The 22,741-nt window shown below is 39.3% G+C and overlaps 2 protein-coding genes and 1 long non-coding RNA gene across 3 annotated transcripts in view; 2 read left to right on the forward strand and 1 right to left on the reverse strand.

Annotated features, from left to right (window-relative positions):
* Positions 1 to 548, forward strand: part of LOC146467576 (uncharacterized) — a 17,977-nt gene extending 17,429 nt beyond the window's left edge. The window contains exon 10 of the mRNA XM_085125494.1: positions 1 to 548. This exon is cut by the window's left edge and continues 276 nt beyond it. Coding sequence (XP_084981620.1) covers positions 1 to 375 — 375 coding nt within the window. The 3' untranslated portion in view covers positions 376 to 548.
* Positions 549 to 9,038: 8,490 nt separating this feature from the next.
* Positions 9,039 to 18,247, forward strand: LOC146467577 (actin-related protein 6-like). Its single transcript, XM_085125634.1, has 11 exons — positions 9,039 to 9,178; positions 9,643 to 9,699; positions 10,194 to 10,240; positions 10,361 to 10,412; positions 13,812 to 13,890; positions 14,570 to 14,614; positions 15,204 to 15,267; positions 15,421 to 15,480; positions 16,342 to 16,417; positions 16,870 to 16,932; positions 17,389 to 18,247. Exons 1-11 carry the CDS (start codon positions 9,039 to 9,041, stop codon positions 17,519 to 17,521), a joined length of 816 nt encoding a protein of 271 aa, XP_084981760.1. The 3' UTR covers positions 17,522 to 18,247.
* LOC146467578 (uncharacterized) lies at positions 11,344 to 13,237 on the reverse strand. The gene is made up of 2 exons (XR_014867670.1): positions 12,288 to 13,237; positions 11,344 to 12,007 (listed from the first exon to the last, which is right to left on the reverse strand). It is a non-coding gene; the product is annotated as an uncharacterized LOC146467578 (long non-coding RNA).
* Positions 18,248 to 22,741: the final 4,494 nt, after the last annotated feature.

Raw genomic sequence — 22,741 nt, forward strand, 5'->3', positions numbered from 1 at the left:
AGCTTTATTACCAGCCTCGGGAACTTTAGAAATGGCAGAGTCTGGGACAACGACGACTGCCGTGGATACTGTTATGTATACTTTGGGGGACGTTATTCATCTACAGCGGGTTTCAGCCAAGCGTCCTGCAGCAGCAATCTTCAAAACAGTAATTCGCTTTCATTCTGGTGTGACTGGAGTAACGGTGACGGAGCTGTGATGATGATTGGCGGTGGAGGTGATAGCTGCAACAGGGCGGATCATGGGATTGGTATCACAGAGGCTGATCAGGCTCGGTTCGGTTACGGTAACGTGGAATGCAGCGGCGGCGATGGGGACTTTGGTGATCATTGTACCTCTCCATCAGGTTATTCTCTCAATCTGTGGATAAAGTAGCTGCCATGTATACCAATTGAACATTGTACCAAGATTAATTAGGATGAATACGATGTTAATGCTTGAGATATTTTTCGTTGTTGTTGCGGATTCTAGTTTTTGAGAACTTTGCTATTAATTTTAAAAATGGCAAAAACAAGCTCCGCAAAGTGCTCCTCAGCGCAAGTGTTTTTGAAAATGAACCTTAGTCATCGCAAGGTATAAAAAGTCAATCTTGCAAACTTTTGGGCCAAACGGTATGTTGACATGTACACAATTTTTCTGATGGCTTATTTTCAAGACCACAATGGAGTGAAATATCGTTAAATAAAAATAAGCTCTCAATTAAAACTAAGTTGAGTTACCCAAATTTAATTTTGATGATAAATGAGAGCTAACCTCCTCAATAAAAGAAATAAACAAATTTGCAGTCGAATTTGTTAAGCATTGATTTTAGTATTTAGGACTACTAGTTTTAGTATCTTAAAAGTAAGAACCATTCTTTCATCTGTGCCAAACGTTTTCAACAACTCAATTGACGTTGATAAACTTGCATTTGACAGAGAACGCTAGAGCATACTAGGAATATACTAATTTCATTGCCCCCGTAGAGTTTTGGAGGCCAAACTGCCGAGGAGGCATCCTTGGAGTCCCCTTGTAATAGTAATTAGTGTTAAAAGTTGTGTATTTACAGTTAAAATATACAGTTCGTATACCAGACACCAACTTCGATGTTGCCTAAACAGGTCGCGCACGGAATAACCGGGTAATGATGACGTAGCACCCTCGGGGAGCTATCAGACTGCATTTAAAATCAAAGAATGCCCATATAATTGTGACGATGTCCGGTAGGTATTTAGTACCAAATAAACGTACACTTGTAAAAGAGAAATAAAATTAAAATTAAACTCAACTTGCCAAGTGTACTTTTTTAGCACGATGTTTCTCACAGAGACAGATTAACTGTGAGGGGTAGGTGTGGGAAAGGAATGTTAATCCTCGAAACAAACGGAGGCGAAGAGACTGAGCGGTGATCAACCGATTTAGCTTTTGTTCAGACCCGCCGGGAAGTTAAAAATGCCGTTTTTAATGCATTAAACACTTTTGTTGCCCGTCAAAGTTTTGTTTTTGCCCTTTTTTTTTTTTACAAAGTTGAAGCTTGATCAAAGCAGGGCGATTCATCAACTAGTCCTGATCAAGTAATCGAGTAAAGCCCGCCGCACACTAGCCGATTTTTTTGTCGGCCGACGAAAAATCTTCACTTGTCGGCTAGTGTGCGGTGAATTCAGACAAGTCTGCGTCGGGGCTTGTCGGGCGATGTCTGACAGTGCTGCAAAACGTCTTGTCGGGCCTTGACGGTTAGTGTGCGGTGGACAAAGACAATTTGTCGGGGCTCGCGCTCCTCAACCAATTAGGAAATGTCATGAGAGTCGCGTGACGAACGTCTTTTCCAACATGGCGGAGCCCGGAAATCGAAGCGAGTATTTCTTAAAAAATTTCGTTATATAATCGGATGTCAGGCCGCCAGTCGCCCATCTCACGCTCTGCTGCTATCATTTTCACTTCCGTTTTAGATTTCTATTCAGTAGGAACTAGCCAATCAAATCCTGTTTCCCTAGAGCCTCCTTTCACTCGTGCAAAGGCCCCGCCGGCTAAGAGGGACAGGATGAGTGGAAACAGCAAGCTATCAAAATGCGGAGGAATTTAGACGAAATGTGTTCCTTCTAATTCGTCTAAGAAAGAATGTATATCGAAGTCTTTTCGTGAAAATTTTGCGTATCGTCGGAATCAGTCGACACGGCTCGGGTATGCTCGTACATAGAAATGATAGCAAGGGTCTCGCAGGAGCCACAGGAAAGAGGGAAATTGAACCTATGAATAATGAATAATTAAGTAGGGTTAGCTCGGGACAACTTTTCTCATAGAAACGCTCGGTAGAAGATATCGTTGGCCACAATATTCTTTAATATTCTTTATTTATGTACTAAAATATCATATGGACTTCCCACGAAATTGAACTGCAGTGCGATGATAAGAAATTCACCGACTTCGTAAGCTAGCGTTATGTTCCTTTTCATCAAAAAGTCAACGTGAAACTAAAAGACCATTTGGAAAGCTTAGAAGTTAAGGACGGTTGTGAATTCTACTGCTGCTGCGCATATGGTCTGCGTATCTCGAGACGACGCGAGAAACCCTGATTACTTCAGGACGGCGCCTGCCAATTCAAAGGTATTTTTGAGCGGTTTATGGCTATGCGGGAAAAGAAGATTTTAGCAAGGGTTATTAGAATCCAAAACGAAAATTGGGGGGAACCACGCATTTTTCGGAGAAAATGAAGCTTCAATTTGAAAAAACAAAAATTGCCATACGTTGTTATATATTTTGACGCTTTTTAGAATTTGCTTAATTTAAACCTCACAAAAATGCATGGTCATCCCCGAATTTCCTTTTTAGATTTCAGACTCTCTTGCTAGTATCTGCATTTTCTGCATATTTAAAAACCGCGCAAAAATACTTTTGTATTAGTGGGCACCGTAAAGTTTAAGGACGCGGTGCCTCCACACTGACGGTGATCTGCGAGTCTCATCTGTGCCTTTGCGCGGTTTATGACTCGATTATGACTGCGATGTATTTTAACGCTTTCAACGGGGTCTTTGTTCAAAGGAAACAATAGGGATAACAATAGTGCCGTTGGGATTACTTCGCTTTGTTCTTCTTAGTTTTATATTTTCTATCAATTAACGCAGTGGCTATTCGTACGGCACCCGTACGGCGACTTGTATTTGCTATTCGTACGGGAGTCCGAAGATTTCATAGGATTTCTCTGTAATTCCTGATTCTCGCTTATCCAAATTATTATATTTACCTTTAGAACGAATAAGCGAATCCAGTGAGTGCCCTTTCTTTGAGCCAGATAAGTTTGCGTACTCTCTGCTTACTAGGCGAACGACCCACTCACAACACTTAAATTGTTTTGCGCTACTGTTCACGCACACGTCACGCGATTAGAAGAGACCGTACAGCGACTGGTATTTTCTATTCATTTGGGATTCCTATGAGTATCAGTAAAAGTTATCATTAAATTTAAGAATCGCTAACCTGGTTTTGAATGTTATAGTTGAACACTTTCCTTAGACAATACTTGTCCAGCCGTACTTTCGTGGAACAGTTTCTGTCAAGATTCATTCGTCACCTTATTGGGAAGGAGAAAATTTAAGTTCGAAGCATCCATCCTTGAACAAACTAAACGCGAGCTGTCTGACTTTCTACGAAAGGAAGAATCTAACGCTGAGAAATTCAGATAACTGATCCTGACCGGTGGTATACTGAACTTAAGCAGTTCCGTAGACTCCCGTATTCCCCACCTGCGTGATGCTATTCGTACGGACAGATTAAGCCGCGAAATGGGAGTTACACGTATTGGAAGAATTTACCTATTGGAAACTCGCATTTCGGTACAGAAATTATGTTGAAGATAACGGAACACACCTCTCCTTCTGACACAGGTATAAATTTTCACTACAATGACTGAAACTGCGCCTACTATAGAAGGAAGAAGAATTCCCGTATGAATAGCAAAAATGCGAATAATTCGTATGGGATTACCAACGTGCCGTTCAAATTCATTGAATTACCAAGTTGTCACTTACCCCCCGATCCAAGCCAGTGTATTATAACTATTTATAAGGTATAAGAAATTCTTTTCGCTCATTTTTAACCTTCAGTGTACTAATTGTAGCCAGTTGATCTGTGAAGAAGAGGTTGCGTGACATGTGCGAGTTTATGTAGCTCGGAAAAAGTTTGAAGTGTCGCGAGTGGCTCGTTCGCTTAGTGAGCAGAGAGTAAGCAAACTTATCTGGCTCAAAGAAAGGGCACTCACTGGATTCGCTTAATCCTTCTAAAGGTAAATATAACAATTTGGATAAGCGAGAATCAGGAATTACAGAGAAATCCTATGAAATCTTCGGACTCCCGTGCGAATAGCAAATACGAGTCGCTGTATACGGGTGCCGTACGAATAGCTACTGCTAAGTCTGGACTTTGCCGAAATCTTCGAATTTTAGGGAAAAAATACGGAAAATCTAAACAAAATTTGACGATGTTAGCAATTTTGACGCATTTTAATTGTCCTCGTTTTAAAAATGTCTAGAATTGAGTGACATGTTTTCGCATGGCCGTGAAAAATAAGGCAGATTAACCAGTGGTTTTTAATCGCGACTGTCGTAAACTATCAAAAATAAAGTATTTCTTTACCTTTCTTTTTGTTTTACGTTCTATTTTTGCTGCTGTCGTTCCTAGAATAAAGCCAGAGGTTCTCGTTAAAATAGACGTGCGGGCTTCATGTGTTATGGTATCTGATATTTCGTCTTCCTCCGAGCGCGTAGAGCGCTACAATTCTTTGTCAGTCCTGGTGAACTTCGTAAAGGCTGGCATCTTACAATATATGCCAATATTGCTCGTCTTTAGGGCATTCTTGCTCCCAACTGGCGGACATTTCACGGACGGCACGTTTAGATTGTGTTCCTTGTACATGTACTATTCTGTTCACCATTCGTAATCCGCAAAGATATTGGGCGACTTTAAAAGGTGATTAAAGGCTTGGAACGATGGGCGAAGGTCAGTCAAATTACAGACGTAGTAGCATGGCATTGACGTAGGGGAAGCGATGGACGAAACAGCAAAGGATGCAAAAATAATAAGACGACGATTCGGAGCACAAGCAACAACTGTGCACGATTTGAAGTCGGCCAAGACTCATTAATGCTCTATAACTCACTATAACATGGTTGCATGGGGCTATGACTAGAAGAAATACACAAACCGAGACTGGCCAATCAAGGGGCGAAAATGACGCATTTTCCCATGAAAATTACAAGGCAAGTGCAACGCACAGGAAAAAATTACCTCTGTATTGTTATGTAGAGGCGTACAAAAAATAAAATATATTTGTTGAGGGGTAATTTCCAACAAATTCCGCGTAGTCTAGTGGTAAAGCAGATGGACAGGGAATCCAACGCTAACAGTAAGGCTTCAGTTCAAGGCACAGTATGGTAGGTAGACCGAAAAAAAAAAAGAAAGAAAGAAAAAGAAAAGCGTTAGGGGGCTGGGGTAGAGAAATAAAGAAAATGGGATTGGGAAAATGGAGAGAGAAGAGGAAAAAAAGTCATGACACGAAGGAACCCTCTTTTATTGACGCAGTAAGTATTATTTGCAATGTATATATGCAAAACACATGGGAATAGGTTATTGTCTTTTAAAACAATGAAGCGCATACATAATTAATACATCAGCATGCATCAGCATGTATGGGGCTGTGCGGAAATTTTTTCTTTTGTTTCGCTCATCAAGCAATTTATTGTATTTTTTCCTATTAGGCTTGTCCCCAACTCTATTTTCAAGGCGAAGAGTGAGCGTCGAAAGCTGTTTATTGGTGATCAACTTGAGGAGTGCAAAGACTATTCGGGCCTGTTTTATGTAATGCCTTTTCAAAAGGGCTTCTTAGTCAACTGGGATGTAGAGAAACAGATATGATACTACATGTTTGGCAAAGAAGTTACAAAGGTAAAAAGATAGCTCAGAACATTATAAACTTTTGAAATACACGTGTATTTAATGTACTTTTGACAGAATTCAAATGAAGTCTGACATTTTTCAACTTGTAATTGTTTTTATTTTTGCTTTATATATAACAAAGAGTTTGGGGGCGTGCATCTTGAATATAATTAATTAATTGATTAATTAGAAATGTCCATTAATTAATTAATTAACTAACTAATTAAGATTTTCACACAGACCCATACATTCATTTTCCCCAGGACACTGTCATACTAATGCATCAGTCAATTCCAGTAGTGCCCATACCAACTCCCCTGGGTATTATTGGGGCCTTTTTTTTCATATTACCATATGGGAGTCGGGCAATAACGTATCGCAGACAGTTTGACGACCTCATGATTTTCACTTCAGCACTGTCACTAATCCTCTCGATGATAAGTTCATTGGCAACGAGGACAAAAATGAGACGTTAGATCCACAGAATGAATAGCTAGTGGAGTATAGGCGAGCACCTCGCCACGTTGCTGTTACAATCTACGGATTTTTAAAGCAAATGCGGTACTCGTAAAATAAACATTGGCTGTTTCCTTTATCGAGCTCCCGTACAAGTTATTAGTGATAAATCACCCGCCACCTCAAGTCTTCGTGCAGAACCTTCATGATTTTGCGAGTTCATCGATGAGCTTGGTAACCTCTCGGTCGAATCATGACCGTCGAATCATACTGTCGTACCGTATCAGGAGAAAATCTCATTTTCTCTTGGTCGAATCATGTAAAAAAAAAAAAAAAAATCCGGGTCTATACACAGCAATGAAATCAGCTGTAACCTTATACCTGGTATGTAAGTTGCAAAAAAACTAGTTATTTCTCTAGGTTCCGCAGGTTTCGCGGGTTCCGCAGGTTCTGCGGTCTGCAGTTCCGCAGATTAGTGCTACCCTGAAATTAGTTCATGTAAAGGTTTAATTTCTAAGGTTCGTAGGGTATTAAAAAAGGTTTTCAATTTTGCAGACAAAAAATTGTTTCATTCCAGTCTGCTGGTCTTGAAAATGTCTTTGCTTTTGGAGTGGCTGGCATTTTCATACAAAAGAAGCTCTTTGGTTTTGAACTATTCAAGACTCAATTCTCAACTCGACTCTCAGTACTCAGTACTTGTGAGGATCGAGTTGAGACTGCCAACTTACATTTGCCTGGATGTACTGTACTATTAGCTTTTGCTTCAAGGTTGTACATAATTATCTTTTATTTTACTTTCAAGGTTGATTTCCTGAAACAACCATTCTTGTGACTGAGCCCCACTTCAACTTTAGCTCCATCAAAATATGTTTGATTTTATTACACAGTTGATAAGTTTCAGCTTTATGTTTGAATTAAGTAATCTAGTAGCTAGGTATTTTAGATTATATTGAAATCAAGAGCAAGATTGCTGCATAAGAAAAATTTCAAGGAGTAGACAAATCAAAGGCTGAGCCATTAGGAACTCAACCTGTGAAATATTTTAATACAGCATTTGAAAAGTTTTGGGTACCCAGAGCAGTACCTTGGGTGTCCCAAGCTACTGGGCTTCATTAGCTAACAGCCTTGGAAAGCTTAAACCTCATTCAGACTAGGTGGCCAGGTCCGATTCTCAGCCACAGGCACCAGTCTGAACATGCCCAAGCAAAAATCTCAGCACTGTGCCTGGGCATGGACACCACCTCAAGACGACTACCCTCGAGACGACTAAAGTGTTTATCGGGCAACCAAGTTTTCAGTAAAATGTAAGGGCTAGTCGTCTGAGAAGGAAACTACAGACAACCAAGGTATATGCAATGAAAATTTCAACAAATCAATTTTCCTTGATTTTCAGGAATTCTACAAGTATGGTACTGAGAGCTTCAATACCAACCAATGTAAAACCAATCACGACATGTGTGTGCAAATTTGCAAATTGAGCGTATCATCCAACTTCAATGCCAAGAGAAACTTTAGGATTAAGAATTTTCAATTAGCTAAATTTAATTTCGGTTCAAATGAAATCGCTTGGAAATATCGTTGTTAGATAAGCAAATTTTCGGGGATGTACTGGCATTTAAAGCATCTGCCTCCTAGCTGTCAAGGTCTCAAAAGTAGATTGTTTTGCCTGCTTCTGGCCTCATTTACTTGAATTGTATACAACATTTTATCTTTCACATTAAATGATTAATTGTTTTGGAGGGTGTTTTATTTTTACGTTAAAGTAAGTCTCATCCCCCAACAATAATAATTTTGTAAATTCAATGAAATAAAGGTCTGTGGAAAAATTGCAGAATGATAAAATTAATGTATCAGTAAAATAATTATGATATATTGTCTTTTTTTTTCTAAGGATGCTATGGATGAAATTTTGTTTGAGGAATACAATTTTAAAGCTCTGTGCCGTTCAACAGGTAAATCCCTTTGTACAATTACAGCTTTTACACTGGGGTTGTTATGAACTTTTCGCTGTCACAGTGGTAGAATGGAAATTTACAGGCATCCATCTACCAGTACATGTACACTGTTGTGTGTTGAATGTTATTCTCTGTTTTGTGAAATAGTAACTGTTTGATTTTTTTCTCAGTGCATGAGCAGGTGGAATTTTGTAAATCGTGCAGTCTGATTGGTTCTGGCAGCTTGTGCATGATTGCCTGATTTGTTGCAAGACCTGGGCCTTGCTTTCTTGATATTCAATGTTATTCACCGGCCTTGGTCAGTCTGTATAACAACTATTTATCAACACTAATGGCTGTTGTTGTAATCCTAGCTGCCCAACTGAGTGCCTACAAAAGCCACAATGATGAATCAGAAAAACACCTCTTGTATACCTGCCAACTCTCACGCATTATGCGTGAGTCTCACGCTTGCGGACGAAAGACAGCGATCTCACGCATCAAGGACAATTTCTCACGCCTGACTCACAAATCCGGACATTTCATTTCAGATTTGTTATGTATTTTTTCTTTGCTCTTTATAACAATCTCAGAAGCTTTCAAATGTCTACAATCCGTTCAAATCGTAAGTGTTCAAAGGCCGTCGGAATATCTTCGGACATTCTCGGCAACGTTCGGAAGTCTTCGGAAAATCGTCAGAAATATTCGGAAGTGGCTCGGACGTTTTCGGAAATCCCGGTCATGAAGAGACAAAAATCTCACGCGTTTGACTTAGAAAAAGTTGGCAGGTATACTCTTGTGTCTGGTTTTGACTCCGGATATTCCTTCACACATATTGTACCAGTTTTCAATGGCAAAGTGTTAAAGAAGGGTGTAAAAAGGTGAGGTAGAACTTTGGCTTTGTTGCTTGATCTGCCGTATAGTTACCATCAGACAGGCTTTCTTGCCAACTCATATATTTATTTGCAATTTTTGCATTTGTTTTCTAATTGTATATATTTTCCATTTTGTGTTTGTTCTATATGATGATAATAAAATATTGAAAAGAAATTTAATTATTTATGACATAAATGAATTGAAATTTAATTATGTACGGATTCCCAAGATAAATTATGTGGCATTTGCACATGATTATCAATAACATCATACAAACGTCTCTCCAATCCCATGGCTTTTTTAATAGTATCCATGGGCAGCTTTCCACAAGTTACATTGGAATAATAAATTATAATCAGAAAAATTTTGATATTATTATTTTGTAGGACACTGTCCTTTAAGTCCCTTTACCATGATTGGGTGAACGCTGTTGCAGTTGTGACTCTTCTTTTCTTCTTTATTTCTACAGGATTAATGTTGGTGGTAAATTGTTAACAAATCATCTAAAGGAAATCATATCCTACAGGTACACTGTAAAGAAATGCTGTATTAAACCTTACCTTCCTCAACATATGAGACAAGAACCTTTTCAAATTTGCCCATATTTTTACTCTACAATCTTGGACAAAGCTTATTGAGAAAAATGCACATTGCACACATAAATTTCAGTCTCCCTTGAGGAAAACACTGTCTGAAGAGCAGTAATCCTTGAACCCCCCTCCCCCCCCCCCCCCTCACTTTCCCCACAGATAGTGTTGGTTTGAAAGTTGCCACTGAAGAAAAGGCTGGGTAATCATCTGACCAACACTGATAAGGGGAAGGGGGGTGGGGGGTGGGGGGTTAGTTGTTGAATCGACAGATGTATCACTGTAGTGGTGGAATTTTTTGGTTGACAAACATTTCTTAGTGCAGAGTTTTCTAAGATTGTAGCTTACTGCAAACTATAGCTTAATACTTTTAGCTAGCAAATGCAGCACTTATAAAATCTGCTATAATGCATTTTGCTTTGTCAACTTGCAGGCAGTTACACGTCTTAGATGAAACTTATGTGATGAATCAGATAAGGAGCCTGGGTGATTGTTAGAAACATGTTTTTCCTCTCTCAATCAACCTCAGTACTGTTTTGTGGAGTACACCCAATTTTTACAGAGTCATTCAGTTGCTGTAATTGTTTTAACAGGTCAAAGAGGACACTTGTTATGTAACAGATGACTTCTACAGGGACATGAATGCTTCTAAGTAGGTCCAACTATATTAAAATGTTCTATATGTTTAGTAAGGAAACTGTGTTCAGATTGTCACAAGAATGGGATTATAGGAAAGTCTGAGTTCGTAACAAGATCCCCGCCTAATTTTTCTTGTACCACTCTCTCTTAGTTAAACTGCAGGGAGGCAATTTTACTGTGCAGCTACCAATTATTTATTAAATGAACCTTGGCTATTGCCAATATCATTTACACAGCGGATCGGTCCTCATAAATTACAATTTCCTTATCTCCGTCTCAAAGGCATTTAAGCTACAGCTTATGTCAATGATTGACTGTGGGAGGCTGTCACAGCTCTCGGTATGGGGCTGAATTTGTAGACAATAGTGTGAGCGTATGGTGGAATGATGTGTCTAGAGCGCATTTGATGAGTAGTACCTAGAGGTGAACTTGGGTCATCCCGCAGTAAGGTAGAGTCTGAGTTGAGTGCTTGGTTGAAAAGTATGATGGTGCTCTCTTATCTTCTTTGCTTCAGCAATTTCCATCCAATTTCTGCTAGATAGTTCATGATAGTGCCTGGTACAAAGTTGTAATAGACAGACTTCCCCGTACGAAAATTCTGAGCGAGACACGAGCGAGATTCCGGCCTGAGAAATGAGCGAGACATAGCCAAACACTAATCAGGCTTGCAAGAGCGTGACATTTTGAACGATACGTGAGCGAGAATCCACCGAGACAAATGAGCGAGACATAGCCAAACACTAATCAGGCTTGCAAGAGCGTGACATTTTGAACGATAAATGAACGGGAATGGAGCGAGACATTTGTATTGCTGATGTTTGCTGCAATTATGGCTTGAATTTGTCTCGCTAGAGTCGGGCTGTATTATGGCCTAAATTATAATGTAGGTAAGGCAACACCACATAATAAAAATAGCACGTACACATTAACTACCTGTCGTACTCCGCGTCAAAAACTCATTTATTATAAATCTACGCAATGACTACAAATTATGGCTACAATATATTTTAACAAAATTAAACGTTTCTGCATTTAATAGTACTTCCTAAGGTAACTGAAACATCAGAATTAGTGGGATGTTTACTACGAAGTGAACTGACATATGTGACTTTAAAATATTGTTTATCTTTTGATCTAGGCGGTGTACTCTACCCGTGATGTTTTCTGTTTGCGACTCTTCGATGCAACTGGAAATTGAAACGAATACACGGCTATTCGAAAGGCTATTCAAAAACAAAACTAATTTAGCCTACTTGGTGCCATTGTGACTTTAAAATTATGACAGAAAAACCGAGTATAATTTTACAATACCTCATTCTAGCTCATTCCGATCTGTCGAGTACATACCTAAACCGCGAAACGCCTTGTATACAAGTAGCGGGCGGCATTTTGCTAGGTATTAACCATAAACCTTTTACTGTTACCTCCAAAATATTTATATAATAAAAGAAAAGAAGAGTCGCTCAAGGTGTGCCGTTTATTTCCTGCTGTTTCCCTTGCTGCACCAGAAGCTTTCGTTTTGAACAGCTAACTTGATTCCAAAAGATTTAATTGATTTGTTTTGGTTACGGGGCGGTCCTTTTGGTTTGCAGAAACACATCACGCATTCTGAAAAACAACGTAGAAAACGAAGAAATAATTTAGAGCTGCTATAGTGTTAGTCAGCTTTTTATCAACACCGTTTGAGCTTCACTGAGGGCCGATTAATTTGAGCACGCACTAACTAAAACAAGTTTAACCGTTATAAAATACGCGCGCTGAAAACAGCATTATCATCGGAACAACCCAACACGCACTGGCACGTACATTTTTATAGCCGTGAATCGGTCGTTTTCCATCCAGTGGGAATTCAGGTAAAGTATATCATTCATTTTATCATTATACTTACGTTTGGGACGCACATGGAGAATAAATGAATCTCGAGGAAAGCCGTTTGCTTCTCTTGAATGCGCCAGTTTCACCAAGCTCTTTGAATTCATCCACCGGCCAGGATACAACGAGAATTTGGTACACTGACCTTTTTTATCGCTGTGAAAGTATATGCAAGCATACAAAATCCCAAAATTCCATCCATATCTTCGGAAACTAACACAGTGAAAAAGATTATTTTGAAGAAAATGGAGCTAAACGGTCAAACGTCTGAATGCAGAGCTTTTAACTTGAACTGCCCGGCGCTAACGTAAAACGGGATAAGATTTCAAAACAACAGCCAATCAGGAAAGTCGAGTTCTTGATCATGCGATAGGTATCAACTATCTCTTTGCTTGGATTGTTTGTTATTCCAGCAGTCCGTGACTCTCCCACGATTTTTTATTGTACTGTATTTTATTTCGTGTAGGTTATAATTGCACTTGGAGTCAAGTATTTCGCCCAAAACAATTTATAACCGTATCAATACTCGTAAAGATCCTCGAAACATGCGAATCGATCATCTTCACGAACGTTGGTTTCTCGTCATGTTTGGAAGACGCTCAGAGCCAGCCATATTATCGCCCATATTCGTGCATTGCAAAATTCATGGTCTACAAACCCAGACGAGGTAAATATTTTTTTAACTATCACGTTGATGTATCGTTCCATTCTCGGCCATAACACAGCCTAGCAAATGTCACGTTCATCCGCGTACCCCGCGTAAACCCGCGTAAAACCAGTCTCGCTCGATCACGCTAATTTCTGGCCATATTATCGCTCTGAACATAGCAAGACAAATGTCTCGTTCTACTGCTGTAGCGAGACAAATCTGGTGTCTCGCTTTGTCTCGTTCAATTTACGCCGCAAAAATGACTTTATGGTCAGAATCAGGCCGGATTCTTGCCGTGTCAGGCTGTAAATTTTCGTACGGGTCATGAAGCGAACCGCACGCCGCTGCTCTTTCCCCCGTTCTTGACAGAGGTTATCAGTGTGCAGTTCCCAAATAACGCTTGCATACATGCACTCCAACAGGGTTTGCACCAAACCAGAACAGGCAGCCTCCTTGACCCTTGGATTACAGAAGGAGAGATTTCTTCCAGTAGACATATTTATGTACACATCACACTCCTGCAAACCTGTCTGCCCATCGATAGAATGCCCCAATCACAAAACTATAGGGAGAGCTGTAGATCAGTTAAATTACTACGTGTAGGTTCTTGTGTGACACACTTACTTCTAGGGTTGGTATTATATCCAAAGGTGGTAAAATATACATGTATGGAGCCTGGGTGTCAGTAGTAAATAAACATTAAAGCACTATTCAGTTTGCCATGTCTCCTGCTAGGAAAGTTTTAAGGGGCAGCAGACTTAGCTGTTAAAAATAGGAACCGCCATCATCACAAAGTATGAAAAATATGTCAAACAGAGGGAGAAAACAGTGTGAAATAGATTTTGTAAAAAACAAAGATATTGATTATTACAGTTGTTGCTTTCACTGTAGGTTAAGAGGTGCTAAGAATACCGTGGTGCGAGACTACGTGTTACCTGACTACACACATATAAAGAGAGGCTATGTTAAGGTCAATGGAATAACTTTTAAATTTGTAGATTGTGGTGGGTGAATTTATAACAAAACACTCTATTTGAAGCAGAGGAGTGATGGTCTAGATAGTGGGTTGTTCAAAGAGTGAATAGCATTATCCAGAAGATAAGTCACTATCCAGTGAATAAAATAAATATTTTTTAAAAACTGGACCATCGGATAATGCTCCATGGGATATTAGCCATTATACATATCTTTGAAAAGGAGGTCATTAAGTCATCTTCTGGTCATTCCTAAAAAGTGGTAATAAAACCAAAACCAAAGTAATTACTCTGGCCAATCGCAACAGATGTAAACAACACAACAAGCCAATCAGAACTCGAAGCAAATACATGTAACTGGTGCCAAGCGCAGGAAAACCTGTGCGGCAAAAACAGGATAACCCGATTGGTTTTAGTTTGGGTTCCCATTGGTTGAGAAAGTGACGCGAGTTTTGTTAACCAATCACAGAGCATAGTAATGCAAAACCAAAGTAAATGCGAAATTACTGTCAACACTCAACTGAAAACCCATTGCAAGAAAGGTAAATTATCCTATTCTTGTTTGTTTGCAACTTGCAAGTTTGTTGATCACTAAAAATAAAGTATACTGCAATAAGTTGAAGGAACAACTTTTTTGGTATTGAGGTGGTTATTAACTTTTGTTGTTATTTGCAGTCAACAACGGAAATGTTGCTTGGATCGAAAAAAGAAAATGAGCAGGTTTGAATGATTACCTAATGTTCAAAGTGCAAGTTCCCTGTAGGCTTATATGATGAACTATGAGTATTTTTAACAAACCAGCAGTAAATCCAGTTCTTCATAGAAGGAGAAGAGGGAGCAAAAAGGGGTTCCAGGATTGAGTTAGTTTCAGAAAAAAAAATGGGGAGGGAGGGTGGGAGACAGGGCAATTCCCCCTCCTAGCTTTTCCCCTCAGGATAAGTGACAAACACTCATTTCTGCAGTAAGCAAGGGAGGGCTGTGAAGAGGTATGTTTATATGAAGGCATGAGACCGTCATACTCACATTTGACTCTGTCATTTCTCTTGGCACCATCAGATTTCCTTCCACTAACATCATTACACCAATTCTGTTTCCCAGCCTTGGTTTATCCACCTTCCATAGCTTCCTCCTCCTTTACTTCTGTAATAACCACAATCGGACAGAACTTGAGTAACATGGTGTCCAACTTACTGGATGCCTTAGTTACATATCTACTGTGATGCCAAAGTGAAGGAGTATGTCAGGGTATATTGGGGGCTTTTGTAAGTTCCAATGTTGTTTGGTCCTAAATATGATTGTGCTTTCCTAGATACTAAGGATGAACAATGAGAGATTTGCTGTTCCTGAGCTACTGTTTCATCCATCCGATATAGGTAAGCTTATAATCAAGTTTTACCGTTTACAGTAACGTTTTACCTGCCATTGTTTGTAATGTCACTTGTCTTTATTCGTCCAAGTTTCGGACTTATTGCTGTCACTTTTGTTAACAAGGTTTGCTAATTTCAATTCTTACATGTTCATTTTAGGAATCCAAGAAATGGGAATACCAGAGGCAATCGTTCACGCAATAGATCAGTTGCCGATCGGTAGGTGTCTTAAAGTTTCAGCTGAAGCGAGAATCTTTATTGTGCCAAGTCGAGATGGCAGGGTTAATTGTTTTTCTACCAAAGTAGAGGAAGGAAATAAACAAATCCACTTTTGCGTAACGCCTCATCATGACACCTCAACACTGTAAGCCGTTCAAATACAATAATTCTCCAGGTTTATTTTATACAACGCTGAATCTATTTTTTTGCCTGTACATCTATTAAGCGTTTCTACACTTGATACAAGAAAAGCTGTTAAACTCTCAACGCTAAAGCTTGCTAAAACCACTTGATAGTTCACTGAAAAGCTCAAAAGCTACCTGCGGGTCCTCATTTTTTTTTCGATTAATGTAATCTGTTTTAATGGTTGAAGTTTTTGTTGTTGTAAACTTTTGCCCACCCGAATGCTTTTGTATTATTGTTGTCTTCTCTGCTTTCCTCGCAAATCGTACATTTTTTGTGAAATGCTTTAGCTGCTGTCGTAACTGGTGTTGACATCAAATTCTACTATATTTCATGTTATTCTCCAAAGGATTCAAAACAACAGAGAGATTTAGAATCGCGTTTACGGCAAACGGCAAACGTGAGATTCGTGTTTGTGTTTTCTCCATGAAAAAAACGTGAATGTACAGAACAATTCTGGCCTTTGATGCTAACGCAAAACCACTCGATTTTACTGAGAAACTGAAAACAGCGAGCGGCAAATGAAGGATAAACATGGTCACGGTGTCATTTTTGCCGTTTGCCTTGAACCGGCGTAATTCTAAATCTGTCTAATGTGATTTGATGGAAACATCAGCGCTAACTCTCTAATGCAAGGGCTAGCCATATCTGACACTTGTTTCTCTTTGTTGCTTTCAGAAATGCAGCCCCACTGTTATATGAACATATTGTTAACTGGAGGAAATGCTCTTTTCCCTGGAATGAAAGAAAGAGTGTAAGGAACTATCCGTTATAGAGATTTAATTCCTTCTAAAGGGCTAAATTATGCCAAACAGATCTGATTTGACAACTTTCCTTTGGCTTGCTGTTGTTTAACAAATAAATAAATAAATAAATAAATAAATAAATAAATAAATAAATAAATAAATACATAAATAAATAAATAAATAAATAAATAAATAAATGTTGACATATCTTCGCATTAAGAAGTGAAATACAATATGTTTATATTAATTTCTTGCTTTTATCCAAATTAGTCATTTACGCAGCTTTTCTAAGGTTGTGCTTTAAGAACTGTTTTGTTTTTCTTATAGTATTCATATACAAGTTTGTGGTACGACACTGACAATAATTTGGCTCCGAGGATGTCGCAAATTCTCCTTTCTGTGGTTTCGTGATAGCTGTTTAGTTTTCCTTACCTAACCTTACTTTATCCTTATGGTTTAGGTTTTCTGAACTTCGATCTCTCGCTCCTTGTGATGTGGACGTCTCCCTTCATTGTCCCCCAAGGTGGGTCATCATTCTGTCAAGTTAAAATAATGTACTTATAATTCAACAGAGTTCTGTTTGCGTTGCATAGATATTGCACACCTCGGTATAACTTTGAAACTCTTGGTTGTATTCGTATTACTAGTAGACTGCAAGCAGTCGCACTTTCTTCCTCAGAGCACGCGCGGAAAGCGACGGTAAAATTATGCAAATTAGAAAAGTGAACAAGGAGGGATTGGCTTTACCGCTCGCTAGAAATCGCGCGCGCGTGACAGAACTTAGGATAAGAAGGTTGACTGCTCGCAGTCTATCTTGCTAGCGAAATTCACAGTAACTTGCAACGATTTTAGAAGCTTAACACTAAACACAGCATCAGAAATTACAACAAATTCACTCAAAATTAGTAATGGCTTTCTTTTTTCGTAATTTGCGTGCCAAATATTGATCAACATTCCATTAAATTGTGTTTATTTAAAGGCCCATAACGCACGCCTGGGAAGGCGGAGTTGCCTTGTCCAAGACAGACGTGTTTCTGAATAAGATGTGCGTGACCAAAGCGGAGTACGATGAACATGGCAAGAACATTTGTAGAGAGAAATTCGACTCTTGACAACGTCACCATGCTCTTGAGCTCACATGCGCACGCCCGTGGTTTGTGCCGCTTGTACGACTTGGATGTACAGTATTGTCACTACTAAAGTAAAGATCTGCGTGTCCGCGTTGGAGAGAAGTATGTTAGATTGAAGCAAAACATATTCGAATGTTTCAGCCTCAGTTGCCCAAGGCCACCTAAGTGCCTGCATATTGGATCGACTTCCTAATCCTATTACCACTGAGGGTACTCAAGCTCAGTCAAGGAAAAACTCAAGAGCGAACAGTACCACTGGAGCGCTCTGCTGCTGAATAGGTTTCACTTGTTTGGACAAAGTTAAGGTTCGTTTTTTTCCCCCGCAAACTTAAACGTTAGAATGACCTTGTATGCCATAATGAACATCGTAACATAAAGGCCCTGCTCAACGACTTTCATTTGAATTGTCACGCCACAGGATTTCATGCACTCAAACATTTGAACCACCTTGAATAGCTTTGTAAACAGCATCACAGCAAAGGGTTACCCAACGTCTTTCATTTGAATTGTCGTACAGCATAATAAACAACAACAAAAGTAAGCGCTCCTCAATGTTGCTTTCGTTTGAATGGCTACCTTACAAGACTAAAGGTTTCACATGTTGATTATCCAGATCCATTGTGTCGGCACGTAAAGTCACGCGATCGCAAACATTTGGTCCTCGAACATGTCTGGGTGTAAGTCGTCACGCGTCACACGACGGCTCTATACACAGAAGCGTTTTGTGACGCGTGAATTGGCAAGGAATTGTTTTCGTTTTCTTTTGTTAGTTTGTCTGTTTTTTTTGCTGGTGTTGCTAGGCGACTGAAGCAGTTTCAAAGCCCCAAACTTTTTTCCTTTTGCACACTTCTCTTCCGTCTTCCTTTAATATACCGAGCTCCAAATCGAGCAAACTCTTGCACCGCTTTGTACAAGACTCTATGTTTATACATTTTAATATGGTGCAATCGAATATGAAAAGGCGTAGCATGATAAAAATACTGCTACAGCGTGAACGTCGCGTCAGCCAGAAACTTTGCTGAAAATGTTCTTGGAGAAATTAGCCGATAGTAAATATCTCAGTCGGTCAAATTGTCATTCTCTTTTATGATTATAATAATCTTTATTATAACATAGCGCGCGTGCATCCTAATCTAATTCCTATTGGCGTCATCATGGTACATTTCTCAACATACGCACGGCCGTGCGTCCATCCGATGACGTGTGCAAGTCAGATGGGGGAAGCACGCGCGCGCTGTGTTATTAAAAACCTTTTACAGGGAGACAACACCATAAAAAATGTATATTTATAAGATCGATCTTGAAGCCTAATGAAACGTTAAGATTAAACCAATATGAGAAACCATTTTCGCCTTTTTTTTTGTACAGAGAATTTTGTAATTGATCGGGAACAAAACCTGTTTTCCAGGAATCATTTACTTTATTTTCACTATGTTATAAAAGAATTGGTTCATACTTTTAGCTGTGCATATATCGAGTTATGGATGCACTTGGAAAGTTTGGAGAGCACTCAAGAAGCTAGAGTAGCTCTCGGCTACGCCTCGAGCCACTCTTACGCTTCTCTCGTGCTCTCCAAACTTCCCGCGTGCATCCATAACTCGATATGCGCACGCTAAGCATGAAACAATTCTTAATTAACATATTCCATTTCAAGTTATTATTATTATTATTATTATTATTATTATTATTATTATTATTATTATTATTATTATTATTATTACTAAGAGTTCTTTTCAGAAAAGAAAGAAAGGAAGAAACGGAGAATCACAAGTTTCGTTCACTATACATAAATCCATGTTCACACAAAAGCCACGCACGCACACATTGATAATAAATTCCTTTATGTGAGGAGGGGATATAGTCCACCGTGTTTGAAAGAAATTCACTTTTACATTCTGCAGACTACTATAACTTTGTGCTTTATATTTCGCTTAACCTTGGCTCTCAATCCATGTAGTTTTAAAAGTTTCTTATTTCTTCTATAGACCAGCATATAAACTTTCACAATGATGAGAAAATGTAATCAATCAAGTGAAGGAGTTTTAAATATAATTTTGACTAGGTTGTCTTGCATTGATAGGTGAACGTTTTCATTGGTATAAAGTTGGTGCCAATATAACTCAAAGTCCGACCAGAAACACTTTGAATATGGACAATAATGAATGAAATACCTTTAATGTTTCTGGCTCAGAGGATAGAATGTTCATGCATGTAAGTCATTCAACCACTTTGAGATAGAATCTAATTGTACTGAATTGGAGCGTTAAAATTTCTTTAGGTTTTCTTTGAACCATTGAGATTTTAGGCGTCGGGGGTCTCCAAAATGTTGATACCTCTAACACAACAGGAAATGAACAATTGAAAATCGGTGTTTTTCTCAAGTTCTGAAAATTCTGTGAGAGTTCTCTTTGAAAATTTCCCCACCTTTCGCTTCTGGAGGCCTGAAATCGAGTTTCTACGATAACTTTTCGTGTTGCTGATCAACCCCTTTTTCCGTTGAGGGGATACTCCCTTATTTGGCCTTCATGGGGACGTACCGCCGGACATTGTACGGTTTTTCCCCTCTGTTCTGAACAGAGTATATAATTTTATGCGAATCTCTCTTATACAGTGTCTGATCCGGTCGGATCCTGTCCTAAGCACGGTGAAGTTGCACGATTGACGTCGTAAGATGTTGTTTTTCAGTATAATGCAATCATACTGAAATCAAACGTGTTGTCCTACACAGGGAAGGTATTTTCGAATTTTTTTTTTTTTGTCCTATTAAAACAGGGTCACGGTTTGAACCCCCCAGAGGCACCTCTATACCCAGACATGGGTCAAGTCTTCCACTGGCCAACAAATTGTGCACAAGGTTGGGAGCTTTTCAACTGAATCAGGTCTATGACACTGGAGATGGTCCCGCGTTGTTTGAACTAATCAAGTCAGAAGTGTAATTAGATGACCTTCTAGTTCCGTAAAGTTGCTATGAAATCTGCTTACCACGGTGCATGATGGAAGAAAATTAGAATTATTTTTCCTTTTTTAGATTTTGCATTAATTAGAAAACTCAACGTCAGTAGAATTTTTTCAGATCAGTAAACTAGAACCTGTGCTAGCATTTTGTTAAACTGATATCTACCTGCTTTGTTGTTGTTGTTGTATGTTTTGTTTTTGTAGAATTTTGCAGAGCTTGAATATCGTTTTGTCCAATAGAATTCTAGAAATGTTTCTAATGTTCTTTAATTTCGCTAATGATGTAATCATGCGACTTGATCCATCTCAGTCATAAATAATGATGCGTTGTGAAGTGTTATTTGGCTACATATTAAAGTTTACGCTGGAAACAAGCGCTGTCTGTTCTATTAGTCTCGGAGATTTTATTTGCCGGTTGTAGCAGATCTCAGCTGCTCTCCGCAACCGAGGAGGGCTTTCCCCCCAGATTTAGAAATGGAATAATAAGACGCCTAGGCATGGACACTACCTCAACAGGTAGTACTCAGGCTTTTGAGCACGGGCGTTGGTCGCGCGCTTTTTCCCCAGCCTCCTTGAGATACAAATAAAATGGCAGGCGACAAATGGATGAATGAGGTAACAATTGCTCCTAGGGCACCAAGGTGTCTGAACAATATCCTTTTCATTGTCCTCACCGGCTCCTAGTCTGAACAGGGCCTTAGAGATTTATGGATGAATTTTGTTTTTTAGTCCAATTTGTCTGCATGTATTTTTTTTTTTCGACATGGAAGCTCTGCACGATTTTTTTTTTAAACAGAACTTCCTTTAATATTAAAGGAATGTAAAGCTTCCCACAGTTTAATTACAGTACCGCTCAAGGTGACAGTCTCTTTGGTGTCTTGATTTTCGCGAAATTCGAGTATCGCGATTATCGAGAAAGAAAGGAGCTACTAAATGTATCACACCTCATTCGTCTTGAGCATTACACGATTACAAGATGACAATTAGTGTTTTCTGTCGGAATATGTTGTTTGTTAGCGCGTTCGTGTTTAAAGTGCCAGTGGGGTCCAGCATTACGGCTTCACAAATACTTTAATTTAACCATAACAAGGCACGTGCCTGACAACACGCATAGCTTAGCAATATCGACGATATTTTCATCATCCTTACGGAATGTTTAGATAACTGAAAATATTTGTCGACATGGATCTTTATAACATACACCCTCCCCCCCCCCCCCCCCTCCTTATCCTTCCGCATCAAGTTAACATTTTCCCATTTCTTGATTCATGATCTCCTTCAAAGATGGCTTCATAGAAAGTGAACTGTACACTAAACCTACTGGCAAACACCAGTGTTATTTTATTCTTTCCTGTCATCGTACTCACAAAACCCATATATTTTTGCTCCTCGCCCCCCCCCCCCCCCTCCCCGCCCTTCCCCGGCGCCCCGGCTTTGCCTTCGCCGGCAACTGCTTTAACAATAACACTTAAGAAAAAGGGAATCGCTCGAACTTATGGATTACCTCGCTAATCTGGGTTGTGTCTTAAAATTCTTAAAACACAAATACATCGAGATTCTGACATTTCTCGCAACAGCGCACTTCGAAAAGAAAAACCTAAGAAAAAGACTGCGACTGTCCCTTTCGACATTATACAAAATCCCGCTCTGGCTAACATCTCACATGATCCAGAAACATTCCACTCTACACTACTAGTCTGACCGTGGTAAAATCTCTTTTCAGTAATCTCCCATTAGGTAAGGAGTAATCCCTTGGTGAAAGGACGCACGAGTGCACGCGGAAATCGCTTACTGCGAAAAGTCTAAGGTGACGCACAGTAGGAAGCCATTTGTGTTAACCCGTGCTAAACAACAAATTTCAATTTTAAAAAAGGCAATGAAAATATTTGTCTGATCGTTCTCAGCGCCATCAGAATTAATTGGGTCAGTGCGTTTTACTTGAGGGCAGAGCCGAACGACACTTTCAAGGATACAAATTAAACACTTGAAAACAAGAAAAAAAATGATCACACAACGCGCTCAGAAGGGTTTTTTAATAGACAATAAATATTTCTCCTCGGCTCACATAATTGTTTTTAAGTTATGATCAATTCAGGAGACTGCCGCTTATTGGAATAGATAATTTCCTGGAACAACTGTCCGTGCACATTCTTGCACCAAATTGATCGTGCATGTTTGTTCATAAGCTTAAAATGTCATTAAAATCACAGCTACATCCCTAAATCTAGGTCTGCTTACAGAGCTATC

The sequence above is a fragment of the Pavona decussata genome, unplaced genomic scaffold, assembly GCF_977016875.1.
Source record: "Pavona decussata unplaced genomic scaffold, jaPavDecu1.1 SCAFFOLD_134, whole genome shotgun sequence".
Taxonomy (NCBI): Eukaryota; Metazoa; Cnidaria; class Anthozoa; order Scleractinia; family Agariciidae; genus Pavona; species Pavona decussata.

Bases quoted from the DNA above. Each gene is read 5' to 3' on its own strand.
- LOC146467577 (XM_085125634.1), top strand. From the start codon at position 9,039: ATGAAGAGACAAAAATCTCACGCGTTTGACTTAGAAAAAGTTGGCAGG. The intron at 10,241-10,360 runs GCCTGGGTGATT...AACAGGTCAAAG, and splicing joins TGTGATGAATCAGATAAGGA to AGGACACTTGTTATGTAACA. The intron at 14,615-15,203 runs GTTTGAATGATT...GTGCTTTCCTAG, and splicing joins CGAAAAAAGAAAATGAGCAG to ATACTAAGGATGAACAATGA.